Raw genomic sequence first — 19834 nt, forward strand, 5'->3', positions numbered from 1 at the left:
GAAGAGGAGCAGGGGAGTTCTCCCCGATGTCCCGGCCAATATTTGTCCCTCTAACAACCTCATGCAAAAAGCAGATTGTCTGGTTATCTCATTGCTGAGTGTGGGGCTTTGCGGTGTGCAAATTGGCTGTCGCATTTCCTACAGTATAACAGTGTCTACCCTTCAAAAAAGTACTTAATTGGCTGTAAAGTGGTTTGGGATGTCCTGGGGTCGTGAAAGGCCCTATCTAAACGCACGTCTTTCATTCTTTTAAATTTTTGTCTTGCTCCAGCCTGACCTCTTATCACTCTAGCTTCTTTCCCCGCCCTTCGTCAGGCTCAACTCCGAGACCCATCTCCTGCGCCTTCAACCCGTTCCTGACCGCACCCACCTTTCAGTGCTCGCTGCTGACGTCGGCTGTCTTTTTCCACAGGCACAGTTCTCCCACCCTTCAAAACTGCCGTCACCGCACCCCTCTCACAAAATGTCCACCCACAAACCTTCCATCCTCTCCAGCTATACTGCCTCTTAATTGTAATAAAACAGCCCAAGATACTTCACAGAGGTGAAAATAACAAGCAGTGGTGGAAGCATTAGTAGTGTTGACTAAAGCCTTTTTGAATGGAGGCAGAGAGGTAGCAAGGAAGGAGGGCTTTAGAGAGACTGTTGCGGGTTGTGGGGCCGAGGCTCTGCAGCTGAAGTTGGAATGGAGATGACGGAGGATGCAAAGGATATCAGGATTGGAAGAACAAAGAATGTGTGCAGGGACGTAGGACTGATTGAGGCTTCAGAGCTAAGAGGAGTGAGGCCATGGAGGGATTTGTACATAATGATGAGGATTTTAAACATCGGTGCATTGGGGAGTGGGGGGGAGGGGGTGTGGAGATAGGAATCCATTGAAGGTTGGTGAGCACTGGAGGAATGGGATTTAGAGCTGGATAGTTGCTAGGAGGTGGGGTTTGAAGCTCAGCTCAGGATCGACACTGAGGCTGCAAATTATTGGGGTTAGTCTGAGGGAGCTGTCCGGGAGGGGGAGCTTTTAGCCAGAGGTGAACAAAGATGGCTTTAGTCTTGCTGATGTTGTGTTGACAGGAAGCTCTTGTTGATCCAGGACTTGATGTTGGCAAAGCAGTAGGATAAACAGAGTGGTAGTAGAGGAGTTATCAGCAGTGAAGGGGAAGTGAAATTGGTGTTCGGCAGCATGTAGATAAGGAATGGGAGTGGACCAAGAATGAATATTTGGGCTACATCCAACGTGACCATGTAGGGGCGGGAGCAGGAGCCATTACAGGAGCTGTGCCGACTGCATTAGGAAAGGTAAGAGTAGCAGCAAGCTTAGGGCACCATCACGGATGTAGATCACACTCAAAACCTACCTGTTCAACCATGCGTTCAGATACCTCCTCTAATTCTTCTACATTTGTTTTTAACCTCTGTGAAAAGCCCTGGGGTGTTCACTACACATCAAAAGGTACCAAATGCATGTTGCCCTTTTAAAGGGAAAGCCATTAGTGGGCAGAAGTCGATGTTATATATTTTTTCTTACAAAAAATGGTTTAATTCTCGCTGTTAATGTTGCTGTCAGGAAACAACATTTTTGGAGAAGAGCTCAGGCAACTTCTTGGGAACATTAAAGACGGGCCAAAGAGATCGGCCTATATCCTGATGGACAGGATCAAGCCACAGGTGGTGAAGAATTACCTACTGCAGCCAGGAAAAGCTTTGCAATTGTCAGAGTGTGTGGTTGAGCTGGGAGTGTTTGGAGTCTACATCAGGTAAGGAAAAGTCTTGATCTCTTGTTAATCACATTTTCTCCTTTCTCCCCCGTTCCCCACTCCCATTTTCTGCTGAAGGTGCTGGCTCAGTTGGTAGCACTGTGGCTACTTTGGGTCCGGAGGTTGTGGGCCCCAGCTCCACTCTGGAGCGCCTGATACGGGTCGACACTGCATCGCAGAAGGCGCCAACCTTCGGATAAGGTCCGTTCCAGGGCACCCCATAAAGAATTTGAAGACTAGCGGGGAGCTCTCCGAGTGTCATGGCCAACGTTACTGTGACTGTTCATCGTAGTGCTGATGTGGGATTTTGCAGCATGAAATCTGGCGGCCAGTTCGCCTACGTAACAACAGTCACTGCTTTTCAAAATAATTATTTGTTTGTGAAGCGCTTTGAAATGTCCCCAACAGACAAGAGCGGACACTATATAATTGAAAGTCTCTTTCTGGGACTCGCGCTGTGCTATGGTTTCACAGGTACGAGCAGACCTCCAGGACCTCACTCAAGTGGCAGTCCTTTGAGTACAGATCGGCTATTCAACCATGAACAGCCAACCCACCAAGGAAGAAGAATTCTTCTGTTCACTTTATATTGCTAACATCATAAACAGTGGGTTTTCTATGACCGCTTTTCTAGCAAAATCGTCAAGAAAAAGTTCTAAAAGGCACATCGACCAGAGGAATCCCCACCCCTCCCCCAAAATGCCCACACTTGTGCATTTCTAACAGGCAATGTTTTTCTATAAAATGAAGGAGTTTGTGTCATTTCCTGTTCTCCGCCAACATCCATCCACAAATGTGGACGTTCCAGCAGCAGCGGGAGCTTTGGCTGTTACCGTAACCCAGGAGTGTTGGTACCAATTGTAGGGCCCTAAATGGGATTTTTATTTGATATATTGGCATAATAACTGTACATGGATCACTCCATTCTAAGAGGATCTATGCAAGCATGTCAGCATGCTGCCTTGTCACTACTTCCTTGCGTATGTACAAAATGGATGGACCATGAGAGTGACTTACGAGAAGGTCATTGAACTAGCGCAAGAAGAGGGAGAAATGATGAGGCTGATTCTGTGAGAAAGATGACAGACTGTGGGCACGTTGTGCAGGAGGTCATAAGGTTTGTTACTGGCTGGGGAAAACGGTAACCAAGCAAAGAGCATGGCTCAGTGATCATGTGTTGGAGTGGGCTAGTGTAATATCGGGGATTGATCACTCGTGCAGAGACTAGAATATATTGAGTTCTCTTGGGGCCACCAACCTCCAGAGTGGGAGAAAGCACGTACAGTCCCTACCGTTTATAGCGGATGTGTTCACGTGAACGCGATTTGCCTGCTATACTCGATGGCCGATATTACGACAATTGAAGTCATGTTTGCTACTGCATTCTGTGCTTAGTACAAACTGTTACCCCACAACACTTACAGGGGACTGGAAGGGCTTATGTAAGGTCCAATTACCTTTTGTGTAAAGCGGAGCTTTTTACTTACGTTTGTTCTTGCATTCAGTCCACCTTAACGAGCTGCGAACTTGGTGAGTAAACACAGCTGTTTCTGCACAAAATAAACGCAGCACTTACGATGCTGTAACCGTCAACTTCGAAATTGACTTTAATGCAACTGGTTAATGGTTAGCGCATTTTGGCCAGTATAAACCTCTGCCCATTTTGAGCGTGGAGGCTTTAAGGGTGAGGACTGCATATAGAGAAAGAAGTTTTCAAAGGGCTATTGTGTCTTTTGGAGTGTGCTCGTGACAGTTCTGTGTTTCTTGTGACAGATGGCAGAGTAAGGAACCACGGCAGTAAATTGTGTTTTTATTCAAAATTTATTTCTGCCAGTTTGGTGTGGACTCTGGAGTGCAAGTGAAAAGAAATCCAAACGCTCTGTCTGTTATTGATTTGAATGTTTAGAAAACCTCAACATTATGTAATGCTGGGAATACTCAGCAAGTCAGGCAGCATCTGTGAAGAGAGAAACCGAGTTAACGTTTCAGGTCGTTGACCTTTCGTCAGAACTGGAAGAAGTTGAAGATTAAAAAGTTTTTAAGCAAGTACAGAGCCGGGCAAAAGAGGGGAGGGGAGGAAAGAACAAAAGGGAAGGTCTGTGATAGGATGGAGGGCAGGGGTGATTAAATGACAAAAGGGATGATGGTGCAAGGCAAAGGAGGGCGGTAATGGGACAAGTAAAGAAACAAAAGATGGGTCCAGAGGAGCTGTAAATGGCAACAGCAGAACCATTACCAGCACCCGCTGTCCAAAAAAAAATGGGAGCAGTGGTTATGATTTTTAAAAATTCGTTCATGGGATGTAGGTGTCGCTGGTGAGGCCGGCATTTATTGCCCATCCCTAATTGCCCTTGTGAAGGTGATGGTGAGCCGCCTTCTTGAACCACTGCAGTCCGTGTGATGAAGGTTCTCCCACAGTGCTGTTAGGAAGGGAGTTCCAGGATTTTGACCCAGCGACGATGAAGGAACGACGATATATTTCCAAGTCGGGATGGTGTGTGACTTGGAGGGGAACGTGCAGGTGGTGTTGTTCCCATGTGCCTGCTGCCCTTGTCCTTCTAGGTGGTAGAGGTCGCTGGTTTGGGAGGTGCTGTCGAAGAAGCCTTGGCAAATTGCTGCAGTGCATCCTGTGGATGGTACACACTGCAGCCACTGTGCGCCGGTGGTGAAGGGAATGAATGTTTAGGGTGGTGGATGGGGTGCCAATCAAGCGGGCTGCTTTGTCCTGGATGGTGTCGAGCTTCTTGAGTGTTGTTGGAGCTGCACTCATCCAGGCAAGTGGAGAGTATTCCATCACACTCCTGACTTGTGCCTTGTAGATGGTGGAAAGGCTTTGGGAAGTCAGGAGGTGAGTCACTCGCTGCAGAATACCCAGCCTCTGACCTGCTCTTGTAGCCACAGTATTTATATGGCTGGTCCAGTTAAGTTTCTGGTCAATGGTGACCCCCAGGATGTTGATGGTGGGGAATTCGGCGATGGAAATGCCGTTGAATGCCTGCCACTTGTCTGGCGCGAATGTTACTTGCCGCTTATCAGCCAAAGCCTGGATGTTGTCCAGGTCTTGCTGCACGCGGGCACGGACAGCTTCATTATCTGAGGGGTTGCGAATGGAACTGAACACTGCAATCATCAGCGAACATCCCCATTTCTGACCTTATGATGGAGGGAAGGTCATTGATGAAGCAGCTGAAGATGGTTGGGCTTAGGACACTGCCCTGAGGAACTCTTGCAGCAATGTCCTGGGGCTGAGATGATTGGCCTCCAACAACCACTACCATCTTCCTTTGTGCTAGGTATGACTCCAGCCACTGGAGAGTTTTCCCCCTAATTTCCATTGACTTCAATTTTACTAGGGCTCCTTGGTGCCACACTCGGTCAAATGCTGCCTTGATGTCATGGGCAGTCACTCTCACCTCACCTCAGGAATTCAGCTCTTTTATCCATGTTTGGACCAAGGCTGTAATGAGGTCTGGAGCCAAGTGATCCTGGCGGAACCCAAACTGAGCATCGGTGAGTCGGTCATTGGTGAGTAAGTGCCGCTTGATAGCACTGTCGACGAGACCTTCCATCACTTTGCTGATGATTGAGAGTAGACTGATGGGGCGGTAATTGGCCGGATTGGATTTGTCCTGCTTTTTGTGGACAGGACATACCTGGGCAATTTTCCACATTGTCGGGTAGATGTCAGTGTTGTAGCTGTACTGGAACAGCTTGGCTAGAGGCGCCGGTAGTTCTGGAGCACAAGTCTTCAGCACTACAGCCGGGATGTTGTTGGGGCCCATAGCCCTTGCTGTATCCAGTGCACTCAGCCATTTCTTGAGATCACGTGGAGTGAATCGAATTGGCCGAAGACTGGCTTCCGTGATGGTGGGGATATCGGGAGGAGGCCAAGATGGATCATCCACTCGGCACTTCTGGCTGAAGATGGTTGCAAACGCTTCAGCCTTGTCTTTTGCACTCACGTGCTGGACTCTGCCATCATTGAGGATGGGGATGTTTACAGAGCCTCCTCCTCCGTTAGTTGTTTAATTGTCCACCACCATTCACGACTGGATGTGGCAGGATTGCAGAGCTTTGATCTGATCTGTTGGTTGTGGAATCGCTTAGCTCTGTCTATAGCATGTTACTTCCGCTGTTTAGCATGCATGTAGTCCTGAGTTGTAGCTTCACCAGGTTGGCACCTCATTTTTAGGTATGCCTGGTGCTGCTCCTGGCATGCTCTTCTACACTCCTCAATGAACCAGGGTTGATCCCCAGCCTTGTTGGTAATGGTAGAGTGAGGAATATGCCAGGCCATGAGGTTACAGATTGTGCTGGAATACAATTCTGCTGCTGCTGATGGCCCACAGTGCCTCATGGATGCCCAGTTTTGAGCTGCTAGATCTGTTCTGAATCTATCCCATTTAGCACGGTGGTAGTGCCACACAACACGTTGGATGATGTCCTCGTTGCGAAGGTGGGACTTCGTCTCCACGAGGACTGTGCGGTGGTCACTCCTACCAATACCGTCGTGGACAGATGCATCTGCGACAGGTAGATTGGTGAGGACGAGGTCAAGTTGGTTTTTCCCTCATGTTGGTTCGCTCACCACCTGCCGCAGGCCCAGTCTGGCAGCTGTGTTACTGAAATCATTTTTGAGTCTGGAAGGTTGTAAAGTGCCTAATCGAAAGATATGGGGCTGTTCCTCGAGCTTCCGTTGAGCTTCATTGGAACAGTGCAAGGGGCCGAGGTCAGAGTAGGAGTGGGAAGGGGAATTAAAATGGCAAGCGACCGGCAGGTCAGGGTCACGCTTGCAGACTGAGCGGAGGAGTTCAGCAAAGCGATCGCCCCAGTCTGCATTTGGCCTCCTCAGTGTAGAGGAGACCGCATTGTGAGCAGAGAATACAGTATCGTAAATTGAAAGAAGTACAAGTAAATCGCTGTTTCACCTGGAAGGAGTGTTTGGGGCCCTGGACTGTGGGAAGGGAGGAGGTGAAAGGGCGGGTGTTGCATCTCCTGCGCTCGCACGGGAAGGTGCCGTGGGGAGGAGAGCGGATGTTGGGGGTGATGAAAAAGTAGACCAGAGTGTCGCAGAGGGAACGGTCCCATTGGAATGCTGAAAGGGGAGGAGGGGACGATGTGTTTGGTGGTGGGATCGCACTGGAGGTGGCGGAAATGGCAGAGGATGATACGTTGAATGTGGAGGTGGATGGAAGTTGAGGACAAGGGGGGACCCTATCATGGTTCTGGGAGGGAGGGGAAGGAGTGAGAGCAGAAGTGCGGGAAATGGGACGGACACGGTCGAGGGCCCTGTCAACTACAGTGGAGGGGAATCCTCGGTTGAGGAAAAAGGAAGACATATCGGAAGCACTGGTGTGGAAGGTGGCATCGTCGAAACATGCAACAGAGACTGGGAGAATAGAATAGAGTCCTTACAGGAAGCAGGGTGGTGGGAAGTATAAATCAAGGTGGCTGTGGGAGTCGATGGGCTTATAACAGACATTGTTTGACAACTTATCCCCAGAAATGGAGATAGAGAAGTAGAGGAAGGGAAGGGAAAAGTCGGAGATGGACCATGTGAAGGTGAGGGATGGGTGGAAATTGCAAGTAAAATTGATGAAATTTTCTAGTGCTGGACGAGAGCAGGAAGTGGCACCGATACAGTCATCAATGTACCAGAAAAAGAGGTGAGGGAGGGGACCTGATTAGGACTGGAACAAGGAATGTTCCACGTATCCCACAAAAAGGCAGGCATAGCTGGGACCCATACGGGTTCCCATAGCAACACCTTTTATTTGGAGGAAGTGAGTGGAGTCAAAGGAGAAGTCGTAAGAACAAGTTAAGCCAGGCGGAGGAGGATGGTGGTTGATGGGGACTGGTTGGGCCTCCGTTCAAGGAAGAAGCAGAGGGACTGGTGAAAAGGAGACGGTTAGGGCTGGGGAACTGGAAACTGTTAAAGCAGCGGAGAGCGTTGGAAGAGCCGTGGATGTAGGTCGGAACTCGCTGCTTACGACGCGGTCTCCTCTATATTGGGGAGACCAAACGCAGATTGGGTGATCGCTTTGCTGAACACCTTCACCAGTCTGCAAGCGTGACCATGACCTACTGGTCGCTTGCCATTTTAATTCCCCGTCCCACTCCCACTCTGACCTCTCTGTACTCGGCCTCTGACACTGTTCCAATGAAGCTCAAGGAACAGCACCTCATCTTTTGATTAGGCACTTTACAACCTTCTGGACTCAACATTGATTTCAATAACTTCAGATCATAACCACTGCTTCCATATTTTTCAGACAGCAGGTGCTGGTAATGGTTCTGATGTCGCCATTTACAGCTCGTCTGGGCCCATCTTTTCATAGAATCATAAAGGTTACAGCATGAAAGGAGGCTGTTCGGCCCATCGAATCCGTGCCGGCTCTATGCAAGAGCAATCCAGCTAGTCCTACTCCACCACCCTATCCCTGTAGTCCTGCAAATTTTTTTCCTTTCAAGTACTTATCCAGTTCCCTTTTGAAAGCCATGATTGAATCTGCCTTAACCACCCCCTCTGGCAATGCATTCCAGATCATAACCAAGTGTCATGTCAAAATGTTTTTCTTCATGTCACCTTCGGTTCTTTTGCCAATCACTTTAAATCTATGTCCTTCTTGACCCTTCCGCCAATGGGAACAGTTTCTCTCCATCTATTCTGTCTAGACCCTTCATGATTTTATATACCTCTATCAAATCTCCTCTCAATCCAAGGAGAACAACCCCAGCTTCTCCAGTCTATCCGTGTAACTAAAGTCCCTCATCCCTGGAATCATTCTAGTAAATCTTTTCTGCACCCTCTCTCATGCTTTCATATCTTTCCTAATGTGCGGTGCCCAGAACTGGACACAGCACTCCAGTTGTGGTCGAACCAGTGTTTTATAAAGGTTCATCATAACTTCCTTACTATGCCTCTATTTATAAAGCCCAGGATTCCGTATGCTTTCTTAACTGCTTTCTCAACCTGCCCTGCCTCCCAGATCTCTCTGTTCCCTTTTAGAATTGTGCCCTCTGGTTTATATTGCCGTTCCTCGTTCTTCCTACAGAAATGTAGCACTTAGCATTTTTCTGCGTTAAATTTCATCTGCCACGTGTCTGCCCATTTCACCAGCCTGTCTATATCCTCTTGATGTTTATCACTATCCTCCTCACTGTTCACTACCCTTCCAAGTTTTGTTTCATCTACAAATTTTGAAATTGTGCACTGTACGTCCAAGTCATTAATATATATCAATAAAAGCAGTGGTCCTAGTACCGATCCCTGGGGAACACCACTGTACACATCCCTCCAGTCCGAAAAACAACCGATCACCATTACTCTCTGCTTCCTGTTACTTATCCAATTTTGTATCCGTGCTGCCACTGCCCCCTTTATTCCATGGGATTTCAATCTTGATGACAAGCCTATTATGTGGCACTTTATCAAACGCCTTTTGAAAGTCCATATACACCACATCAACCGCATTGCCCTCATCAAAAAACTCTATCAGGTTAGTTAAACACGATTTGCCTTTAACAAATCCGTGCTGGCTTTCCCTAATTAATCCACGCTTGTCCAAGTGACTGTTAATTCTGTCCCGGATTATCGTTTCTAAAAGTTTCCCGACCACCAAGGTTAAACTGACTGGCCTTTTGTTTCTTTACTTGTCCCATTACCATCCTCCTTGCCTTGCACCGTCATCTCTTTTGTCATTTAAACACTCCTGCCCTCCACCCTATCGGAGACCTTCCCTCTTGTTCCTTCCCCCCACTTTTCCCTGGCTCTGTACCTGTTTAAAAACTGTTTAATCTTCAATTTCTTCCAGTTCTGATGAACGATCATCGACCCGAACTCTGTTTCTTTCTCCACAGACGCTGCCTGACCTGCTGAGTATTTCCAGCATTTTCTGTTTTTATTTCAGATTTCCAGCATCTGTAGTATTTTGCTTTTGATTCTCTTAACATTACGTTTCTGATCAGTAAGAGAAGCGGAAATGCTGCACTGGTTTGTTGAGGGATGTACGAAAAGCACAGTATAGTGAGAGTGGTTTATATGTTTTCTGGGTAGCAGCGGTGTGTCCCAGGGGCCATTTGCAGCCCCATCTCTCCTCACCTGTGTCCCTCAGCAGAACAGTCTGTGCGCCTGAATTCAAGGTGATACTTAGAGTATTAGGAAGAGGCAAATCGAACAAAGTTACTGCTCCGACAGCCCCTGCTGAAAGTGCATGTGTGCGCACTTCGGGTAAGTACAGAACTGGGCTCCATAATTGACGAGTCTGGTCACACTCTCGGTCAAGGCTTCCGCAAGAAGAATTGCCAGTTAGGTTTTAGAGGGGAGGCAGGGAGCATGTGTGGCATTATACCCCAACAAGGAGTTAACATCTTCAGCAGAGGAAGGGAGGAAATTGGGGGAAGAGAGAAAAAGGAAAATACGGTGTCTGATTGTGAGACTCTACTTGGTGTGTTGTGTAGGTTTGTGTATGATCTGTGTTTTTGTTTTCTTTTGACTCCCTCTTCACATTTATGTCTTGTAGGAAGTGTCAGAAAATGTTCATGAATGAATGCCCTGGCCACCTGCTGCGCACAAAGAGCACGGAGTTTGCGGACGGAGGCGTATCTGCTGGGGTGGCAGTTCTGGACACACCCTATCTTATCTGAACTATAGATCCCCTGAAGCGCATTCCCCAGAAGTGTACAGTATGCAGCATTAAAATTGCAGAGGTTCAACATTTTTTCACATCCTCCTCACTTGAGCTGGTGGGGTGGGGGCGTGGGCGTGGGATAGGCTGTTCATGACCAAAGATTTTAGGGAAGGGTTCACCACCTTCCAGTTTTGGACTGAAAGGACCAAGAGAATCAAGACAATCCAAAACTGGAGAATAAAGTAAACCATCTATATTGTTTATGGGGTTATCAGTGTCAGATAAAAGGAAAATAATGATTGGGGCAGTGTTGAGAATTCAAAAGTACATTCGTTCCCCCCCCCCCTTCCCCCTTTTTGTCACTGAAAATAGATGAATTTTTTACAACTTCCATGGGATTTACAGTGAAGAGGGATGAGATTAATGGTTATTTCTCTTTTGATACCCCAGCCATATTAAAAACTGGTGGATAATTCCCTTCAATGCTTCAGTGGGTAAAGACTTGCCTGATGTAGCACTAGGCCATACAGATCAGAGGAACCCAGGCGTGAGCCCCAGTCTTTGCGGAGTTAGTTGATCTCAGCCAAGCTGAGGTGCTACTGCCGGCCTCTGGCGTAGAAAGGGGAAATGTGCCAGAATTTCCTGCTCCTGGTCACTATCAGTGAACCCTTGTTGGAAAGTATACCTCTTTTGGCTCAGCTTGATCTCCTCCGCAGACAAAGAGGCTGTTGATGCTCATTACCTAGACTAACCTATGAGGGATGGTATTTGGTCGAGGTAGTCGGAGTGCTGCCGACCATTTGAGCCATCTTAGTTTATCTATCCCGAAAGACTCTGCAGCCTCCCACATTGAAACATCCAGTTGTTTAAATGACTCCAGTGTTTTCCCCTCCACAGTGTCTGGAGTCCATTCCATAAATTGATCACTGCTTCCAGTGCCTCTTGTCTAGATGACTAGAACTGGACACTGTACTCAAGGTGCAGCCTGACCAGAGCACTATCCAGTTTGGCGGGACTTCTCTGTCCTGTATTCTAATGTTTTGGCTCTGTAGTTGAACATTCTTTTGGTTTTATTGATTGGTTGGACATGTTTACAGTCAGGCTTAGTCTGTAAATGTATTGTGTGATGTGGCCATGTGCTATACAGATCAGGAACATCTCTGATTTGATCCACAGTCTGTGCCGGGTTAGCTGATCACAAGCAGTGCAGTGCAGTACAGTTGGCCTCAACATCTGTGGGCTGGGTGGGGAAGTTCAGCCAGGAGTCCCGTTCCTCCGTTCCATCCAACAACCCCCTGCTGGAGCTGTGCATACCTGGATGACAAGTAAGGGTGAGGTTGGGTTCGGCTAAGATGGTTCCCATGTTGATGCACTCTGTCCAGCCTTGCATGTGAAGAATGACCACTTGGGGGGGGGGAAGGGACTGGTTGTTCTCTACCACCTGCAAAACTAAACTCCAATGAAAGTCTTTCGCTTCAGGGGTGATGGAAAAGGAATTCCAGTAGCTTACAGAATTACCTTAAAGTTTGTGACCAAGAAAAGATAGCCAGGGTGCTCAAGCTAATTAGACCATGTTAAAATTAACCTTGCATTGTCACAAAATATTTCCCTTGTTAGCTGTACAGCAACCAAACACATTTTGACTGTAAACGGCAAAATAAACTTGAACCTATCTGAGAGTTCCTATAATGACTTAGTGTGGATATCAGGTGAAGACAACATGACTGTGATGCCCTCCATGATTCAATAGCCTGCTAACAATCCCCGTCTTGGCTCATAAAAGAAGAATGGTCCCTTGATCATGATACCTCAGGAGAGGAGAGAAAATTCGCCCAAAAACACACATCTGAAGTTCTCTGCAAAAAATGAGCCCAGCAAATTTTTGTCTACGGTTTATTTTTTAACTGAGTATTCTGCAACTCCATTTGAAATAATGCAACCATGATTTTAATCCAGTTTTAAATACAAGAATTGCTACGTTGGTGTTAGTGAATTACAGTTTTGCAGACCAAATGTGATAAGAATACCAGAAAAGCCAAGTACTTGAAAAGGTTTTAAAACTGTTGATCTGTCAATACCATAATTCTCTCATTATAGTATCCAGTTGCAGTTTGAACATGCCAGATGTTTTTTTTATCTCATCCACCCAGCCTGACTCATTTCTAAGCTGTGAAACTTGAGTTTCTCTAATCTTTTCTCATGGCTCATCCCTTTTGCACTTGATCAGTCTCGTGGTTCTTCTCTGTATCCTCTCCAGTACTTGGATAGGTTGTTTTTTTTAGTCATATTGTGACCAGAATTGAACTCAATAGTCCGAAGTATAGTCTGACTAGTATATTGCAAAGCCTCGGTATAACCTAATGAAGAATTACTGTTCAAACTGTATAGTCCAGCTTTCTATTGGCTTTCAGTTGCTTTGCACATTGTCTACCAGCTCTGTTCCATGTATTGTTTATTTATGATGTATGTTTTTTCGACTAATGTGCATTCACTTTTAGCAATGTTAAATTTAATTTGCTGTATGCTCAATTGCGCAGTCTAAATCTGCGATTACTTTACCTGCATTATCTGTTTTTGCTGCTCTCACTTTTTACAATTTAGACACCCTAACATTTGGTTTCAATTTCCAGGTCATTTAAATGACTTAAACAACAGTGGTCCAAACACTAACTTTAAGGGGTTCCATTCGCCATCTTGTGTTTCCTATTTCTTAATCAGCTTCGTAGGCAGTACAGTGTCATTCCCTGGATCCTTGTGGACCAGTTTAATTAGAAGTCTTTCACATGGAACTTTGTCGAAAATGTTTTGAAAAGTCAAATTGATAGGAAGTTCCGCTGTAGCATCCTCAAAAGAAGCAAGGAGGAAATGTCGAGCGGGATCTTCCCCTTTTAAATACTACATTCTTCAGATGTGCAGGTACTGTTGCAGCTTAACCCCTAGAATAGTTCCCATTCTTTTACAAGGTTTCTAAAGTTGCTGCCCTTTTTGAAATTAGTATTACAGTGCCTTTATTTGCTTTCAATCTTGTGGAACTTCAGCAACTCCCGATGCTTCTTTCACAGCTTTTTGTCACTGAAAATGGTTGAATTTTCTACAACTTTCCTTGGGATTTACAGTGAAGAGGGATGAGATTAACAGTTATTTCTTTCTTGATACCCCAGCCATATTAAAAAAACTGGTGGATAATTCCCTTCGATGCTTCAGTGGGTAAAGACTTGCCTGATGTAGCACTAGGCCATACAGATCAGAGGAACCCAGGTGTGAGCCCCAGTCTTTGCGGAGTTGGTTGATCACAGCCAAACTGAGGCGCTGTTGCCGGCCTTTGGCGTAGAAAGGGGAAATGTGCCAGAATTTCCTGCTCCTGGTCACTATCAGTGAACTCTTGTTGGAAAATATGCCTCTTTTGGCTCAGCTTGATCTCCTCTGCAGACAAAGAGGCTGTTGATGCTCATTACCTAGACTTAACATATGAGGGATGGTATTTTGTCAAGGTATTTGGAGGGCTGCCGACCATTTGAGCCATCTTAGTTTATCTATCCGGAAAGACTCTGCAGCCTCCCCCATTGAAACATTCAGTTCTTTAAATGGCTCTAGGGTTTTCCCCTCCACTATGTCTGGAGTCCATTCCATATGCTGATAGCTGCCTCCAGCGCCTGTGCCGAGGTGACTAGAACTTTTTTTTATTCGTTCATGGGATGTGGGCGTCGCTGGTGAGGCCAGCATTTATTGCCCATCCCTAATTGCCCTTGAGAAGGTGGTGGTGAGCCGCCTTCTTGAACCGCTGCAGTCCGTTTGGTGAAGGTTCTCCCACAGTGCTGGACACAGTACTCGAGGTGCAGCCTGACCAGAGCACTATCCAGTTTGGCGGGACTTCTCTGTCCTGTATTCTAATGTTTTGGCTCTGTAGTTGAACATTCTTTTGGTTTTATTGATTGCTGCTCTGAATTGGTTGGACATATTGAGCATCGATTCTACGAAGAGTACTGTGTCTCTTAACAACTTCAACCGTTGCTATTTCAATACCATTCCAGGAGTAAGTGAGCTGTCCGCTTTTTCTTTTTGCGCACGTTAACTTTCATCTGCCATTGTTCTGTCAACTCCTGTGTTTTGTTCAATTCATTCTGTAATTTCTGAACTCTCCCCTCTAATTCCATGACCTTTCCTAGTTTGGAATCATCTAAACATTTGACCAAATTACACTTGAGTTTCAGAATCCAGGTCACAGTAGTGGTCCCAATACCAAATCCTGGGATACCCCACTTCATACTTCCTCCCGCCCACTTGCCCTGACACAACTCCTCCGACAAGTACCTTTTATTTGCCAGCCTTCGGTCAGTTTTTATAAATTCCTAAGAATCACCCTGAATTCCCACAGTTTAAGCTTAACTAACAGTAATGGAATTCTGTCTGTGTTTTTGGAATTCTAGGTACAGTACATCATGGGGCTTTCCATAATCCACCTGGGATGTCACTTCCTTAAAGAGGCCAAGGTGGTTATTCAGGCAGGATCTGCTTTTAATCCATGCTGATTGCCGTTTGCTACTTACTAATCGTTCAAATAATCCTCAAGTTTATTCTTGATTGATTTCATTATTTTACATGGGATTGAACTAAGACTAAAGAGTATCTGTTGCTTTTTTCTGTTGAATTTGGACACCACGCTGCCCTGTTTCAAATTCGCTGACTCCTCTCGAGCTCCTGTAGAACCGAACAAAAGCAATCAGTGGCTTCAGGAATACAAGGAAGAAAAGGGGAGGCGGGTAGGAGCTGAATGCAAATTGCAAGGCAGTGACTCATCTGCCTCTCTTCCTTCTGATCTCTCTTTTTGCCCACTTTTTGGGGGAGAACTGCCTGGCTGCTGGACGTTGGTATGCCAATGCTCTGTCGTCCATCCTGTATTTGACTTGATCTTAAACATTTCCCGTCGAATTTACTGGTGGCCAACACTGTTCACTAGAGAAGATTTCGTCATGGAGTTTGTTGATATATTGAGTACACAGAATAGGTCAGGCTGACACAACTCAGTCACCTATTATGTGACCGGCCATCAGACTAATTAATTTTTCAGTAAATCCCTAATCCTTGTGGCACATCATTTACACAGCCTGGGTAACTCGATCTAAAACAGATACTTCAAAGTCGTTTTTTTGCACTTAAAAAGATTGAATTATCCAATAATTTAAATTAAGTGATGAAAATAACACAACAAAGTGGGAATTCATTGCTTAAAAAATGAATTATTAGATAACTTGAATTAAGCAACTTTGAATTAAAAGTAGACTTTTAAAGAAAAATATGGTGTATTAAATTGAAGCAAATTGCTCTTTAGGAATCATACTTCCAGCCATAGATCTCAGACTCCTGCACCCTAACACAGTGGTGCAATTTGGTCAGCTGTGGGATGCTGAAGTCTCCATTATATGCGCTCACTATGCTGGGAGATACATAAAGGGTTTGAAATGCATAAAAGGAGCAAAACTAGCGAAGGAAAGAACCGGAAAGGGAGATCCAGAGCAGTGAAGAGATGTCATAGGAACTGCTAGGCGAAAAAAGACCACTGCCCACTTGATTCGACTTCTACCATCTTGTATGATACAATGATAGAGCGTTAAGTCTGTTTGTTTCTTACACTAAAAATGTTTCGACAGCCACCTGTTGAACCTTGTTTATTAATTCTGTTATGACATGGTAATTACTCTGATACCCCATAATTGACTTGAGAGGTGGTCAGTTTCAGTTATGTGTGTGCAATTATGCTGCTGATTGCTGCTCTTCGCCTCTGGGTTCCTGGTGGTCAGCATCAAAACTCAGAATGAAATGCAAAAGCAGCTACAGTATGTAATCCACACATTCTTGAAATTAATCTTGGCTGCAGAATATTAACTATTTTCAGTATGGCGGCCAATTCATAAAATGATACCACACAGAAGGAGGCCATTCGGTCTATTGTGCTTGTGCTAGCTCTTTGAAAGAGCTATTCAATTAGTTCCACTCCCCCTGCTATTTCACCTGCATTTTTTCCTTTCCAAGTATTTATCCAATTTCCTTTAGAAAGTTACTATTGAATTTGCTTCCATCACCCTTTCAGGCAGTGCATTCCAGATCATTACAACTCGTTGCGTTTTTAAAAAAAAATTCTTCTCCTCTCCCCTCTGGTTCTTTTGCCAATTATCTTAAATCTGTGTCCTCTGGTTACTGACCCTTCTGCCACTGGAAACAGTTTCTCCTTATTTACTCTATCAAAACCCCTCTATGAACATTTTGAGCACCTCTATTAAATCTCCCCTTAACCTTCTCTGCTCTAAGGAGAACAATCCCAGCTTCTCTAGTCTCTCCACATAACTGGAGTTCCTCATCCCTGGTACCATTCTGGTAAATCTCTGCATCCTCTCCAAGGCCTTGATAGCCTTCCTAAAGTGTGGTGCCCAGAATTGGACACTATACTGCAGCTGAGGCCTAACTTGTGATTTATGAAGATTTGGCATAATCTCTTTGCATTTGTACTCTATGCTTCTTATAAAGCCACGGATCCCATATGCTTTTTTAACAGCCATATCAACTTGTACTGCCACCTTCAAAGATTTGTGTACGTAAACCCTCAGGTCTCTGTATCTGCACCCTCTTTAAAATTGTACCTTTTCAAATTGTTTATGGAAGTAATTTTGTTTAATGGCATTTTCTCTCCTCCTCTCCTGAAATCATTGACAGGATGGGGTTTGGTTCTACGGACACCATTAGCCTTCTGTTACTTAACTCATGTGGCCAGGCTATTCAACTATGTAGGGCATTGCATGTAGGACGAAGCCTAATCTCATGACATGTACACATACACACTTTTTAGCAGAGGTCACTGGAGTGGAAACTCTGGATGATGTAATTTTCTTTAACCTCTCTCAGGGATACAGGTCAGTTCGAACTCCCCTATGCTGGTTTAGCTAATCTAGCATGCACCAGCAGTCAAACCTGTGACCACACCTGCATGACTCAACTGCATGCATGCTATTGGGGGAACTTGGATGATTTCTTTATCGTATGCGGATGTGTTCGGAGAAGGAATTGTGTGGGTCATAAATGATTTAAACCTGCTTGTGCTGTGGTCGGCTCATCTGGATCCCAATTTCAGCCCAAAGACCTGTGGACATTTTAAATTTACCAACAAATGTGACTTACCAGTGAAGCCAAAATTGGTTGATGTGACTGCAGTCAATATAGTCACATTCTGATTTCACAACTGCACTGATTTAGTTCCCATCTAAATGCTGCAAAAGTATCCAGAACAAGTGTGGTGCTGAGTGGAATCTCCCACCTCCAGGCTTCACTTGTCGTTCCTCTACAAGATTGTCAGCAATTTGACTGCATTCACAGGATGATGTGATTAAATTGAATTTCTGGCTGCTGAATACACTGTGGTAGCCACATGTCTTCCCCTCTCACCTTGAAGATAAGAGATAGTGTTGTCTATTAACTGTATTAAAAATGAAGCATATAACTCAGCAGATTTTAACAAAGCTGAGCCTTAGACAGCAGGAGAGCCCCAGGTCAGTGTTGAGTTAGCTGATCTCAGCTGGGGTGGCGGTCGGGCCGCTATTGTTTAATATAGTGAAAGGAGGGCAAAGTCAGCCAGAATCCCCACACTGCTGAACGCTCTCCAGTAACCCCTGCTTGACGCTACATGGTAATGGATGTTGGGATAAGATGAGCCTGCAGCTGTTTAATGGCCTCCTGACACTCACTGTCAAGGCTCATTTGAATAATGCCCATCTGGGTGAAGTCCTAAAGGGTATCCACTGCCCGTAGAACCACAACTCTGCAACAATTCAATACCAGAGGAGAGTAGATAATAGGTGAAAAGATGGTCTGTTTGCCATAGATTGCTGGAGAGTGCACATACCAAATTTCATCTGAGTGAAGATTGTGGATTCAAGTCTCACTCCATGATTTTTAGCACTGACACTCTATGTAGTGCTGAGGGAAGTACTGCATTGTCAGAGGTGCCATCTTTTAGATGAGACATTAGATGGAAACATTGTCTGCCTGCTGTGGTGGACATCAATGATCCCATGGCACGACTCGACGGTGGCCTCCTTCTGTCCTGCTCAACATTCCTCCCTCAACCAATACCACAGAAACAAATTAACTGGTCATACACCTTGTGTGATCATATCTGCTGCATTTGCCTAGATAATAATGGTCACTACTTCAAACTAATTAATTGTGAAGCAGTTTACTGAGAAGCAGGATGAGTTTAGATGAATTGTTAATATCAGCCATTGTGGGGCAGCTGTGTACTTCTCAGAGTCATCATGGGTTACTGTCGAGTGTGATTGACAATCACAGAACAGCATAGCAGTTGTCTCTCAGCCAAGGATGATATGTGGTCAAGAGAGAGAGAAGAAATAGATGAAAGAAGCCGGGGGGGGGGGGGGTTAAAAAGTGTGTCTCCATACAATTCTGCTATTCCTAACCTCTGTTAAAGTTGATTCTTGTTTTTTATATAATGTTTTTATGCAATGTTTCTTGCATTACAACAGTGACTATACTTTAAAAAGTACTTAATTAGCTGCAAAGCACTTTGGGATTTCATTCGGTAGCGAAAGGCGCTATATAAATGCAAGTCGTCTTTCCTTCTTTTTGCACTGTACACGTGCAAGGTTCTGACTACTGTTTCCTGCTGTGCACTGCACTCCTGAGATGGAAAATGGATTTGTGGATATTGCTGTAGACTTTAATATTTATATTACTTTGTGTTTCTCTGACAATGCTGCAAATATTTTAATGCTGCATTGCTGGTCTTCTGCCAATAGTGGGCATGAGTGAGGATTTAAAATAATACTGCTTTTCTTTTCCATCTCTGTTTCTGCCCCCCCCCCCCCCCCACCCAAAAAAAATGACCTTGGGATGGGACATTTATGGAATGTTGCTCTCTCTGCAATTGGTCCTTTGCTACATATAGAACAAACAGTAATTTTGAGTAAACCTGCTCTCTGCTTGCCATATAAAGTAGGTACGAGTAGAATTACTTACCAAGGCAAAACTGGAAAGCTTCTTTGCAGAGGCGGAGGGAGAGTAGAAGGGGTGGGCTGCATTGTTTCAAATTGTCTCAATCAAAAATATGTTTGACCTTTTCTCAATCAAAAATATGTTGGATATTTTATATAATATGAAAAATTGTTCTATACTTATTAATAAACATACAATTGATTACAATCTTTGCCATCAGAGTCATGGGTGACTGCTGTGAAATGGAAGTGCGTTTAGTTCTTTTTTTCTAATTCCTGATCAAGTACATTGGGTCACAGGAAAGCAGTATACAAGTCCAGCACAATGAAGCTCAACACTGACTCTTTTTGAGCTTCCCATCTGGGTAAGTATTTGACAAATGTTGTTTTCCTGAAAGAATGAGTAGGCTCTACCCAATTCCGGTTTTTATATTAGGGATAAACAAACAGA

General features: G+C 45.1%; 1 protein-coding gene across 1 annotated transcript in view; it reads left to right on the forward strand.

The window, feature by feature from the left end:
• gss (glutathione synthetase) overlaps positions 1–19591 on the forward strand; it is a 76768-nt gene extending 57177 nt beyond the window's left edge. Inside the window, exons 12-13 of the mRNA XM_068000253.1 lie at positions 1565–1754; positions 10277–19591. Of these exons, the coding sequence (XP_067856354.1) occupies positions 1565–1754; positions 10277–10400 (314 nt within the window). The 3' untranslated portion in view covers positions 10401–19591. The remainder of the gene's footprint in view (positions 1–1564; positions 1755–10276) is intronic.
• Positions 19592–19834: the final 243 nt, after the last annotated feature.

Source organism: Heptranchias perlo, chromosome 19, assembly GCF_035084215.1.
Source record: "Heptranchias perlo isolate sHepPer1 chromosome 19, sHepPer1.hap1, whole genome shotgun sequence".
NCBI classification, from domain to species: Eukaryota; Metazoa; Chordata; class Chondrichthyes; order Hexanchiformes; family Hexanchidae; genus Heptranchias; species Heptranchias perlo.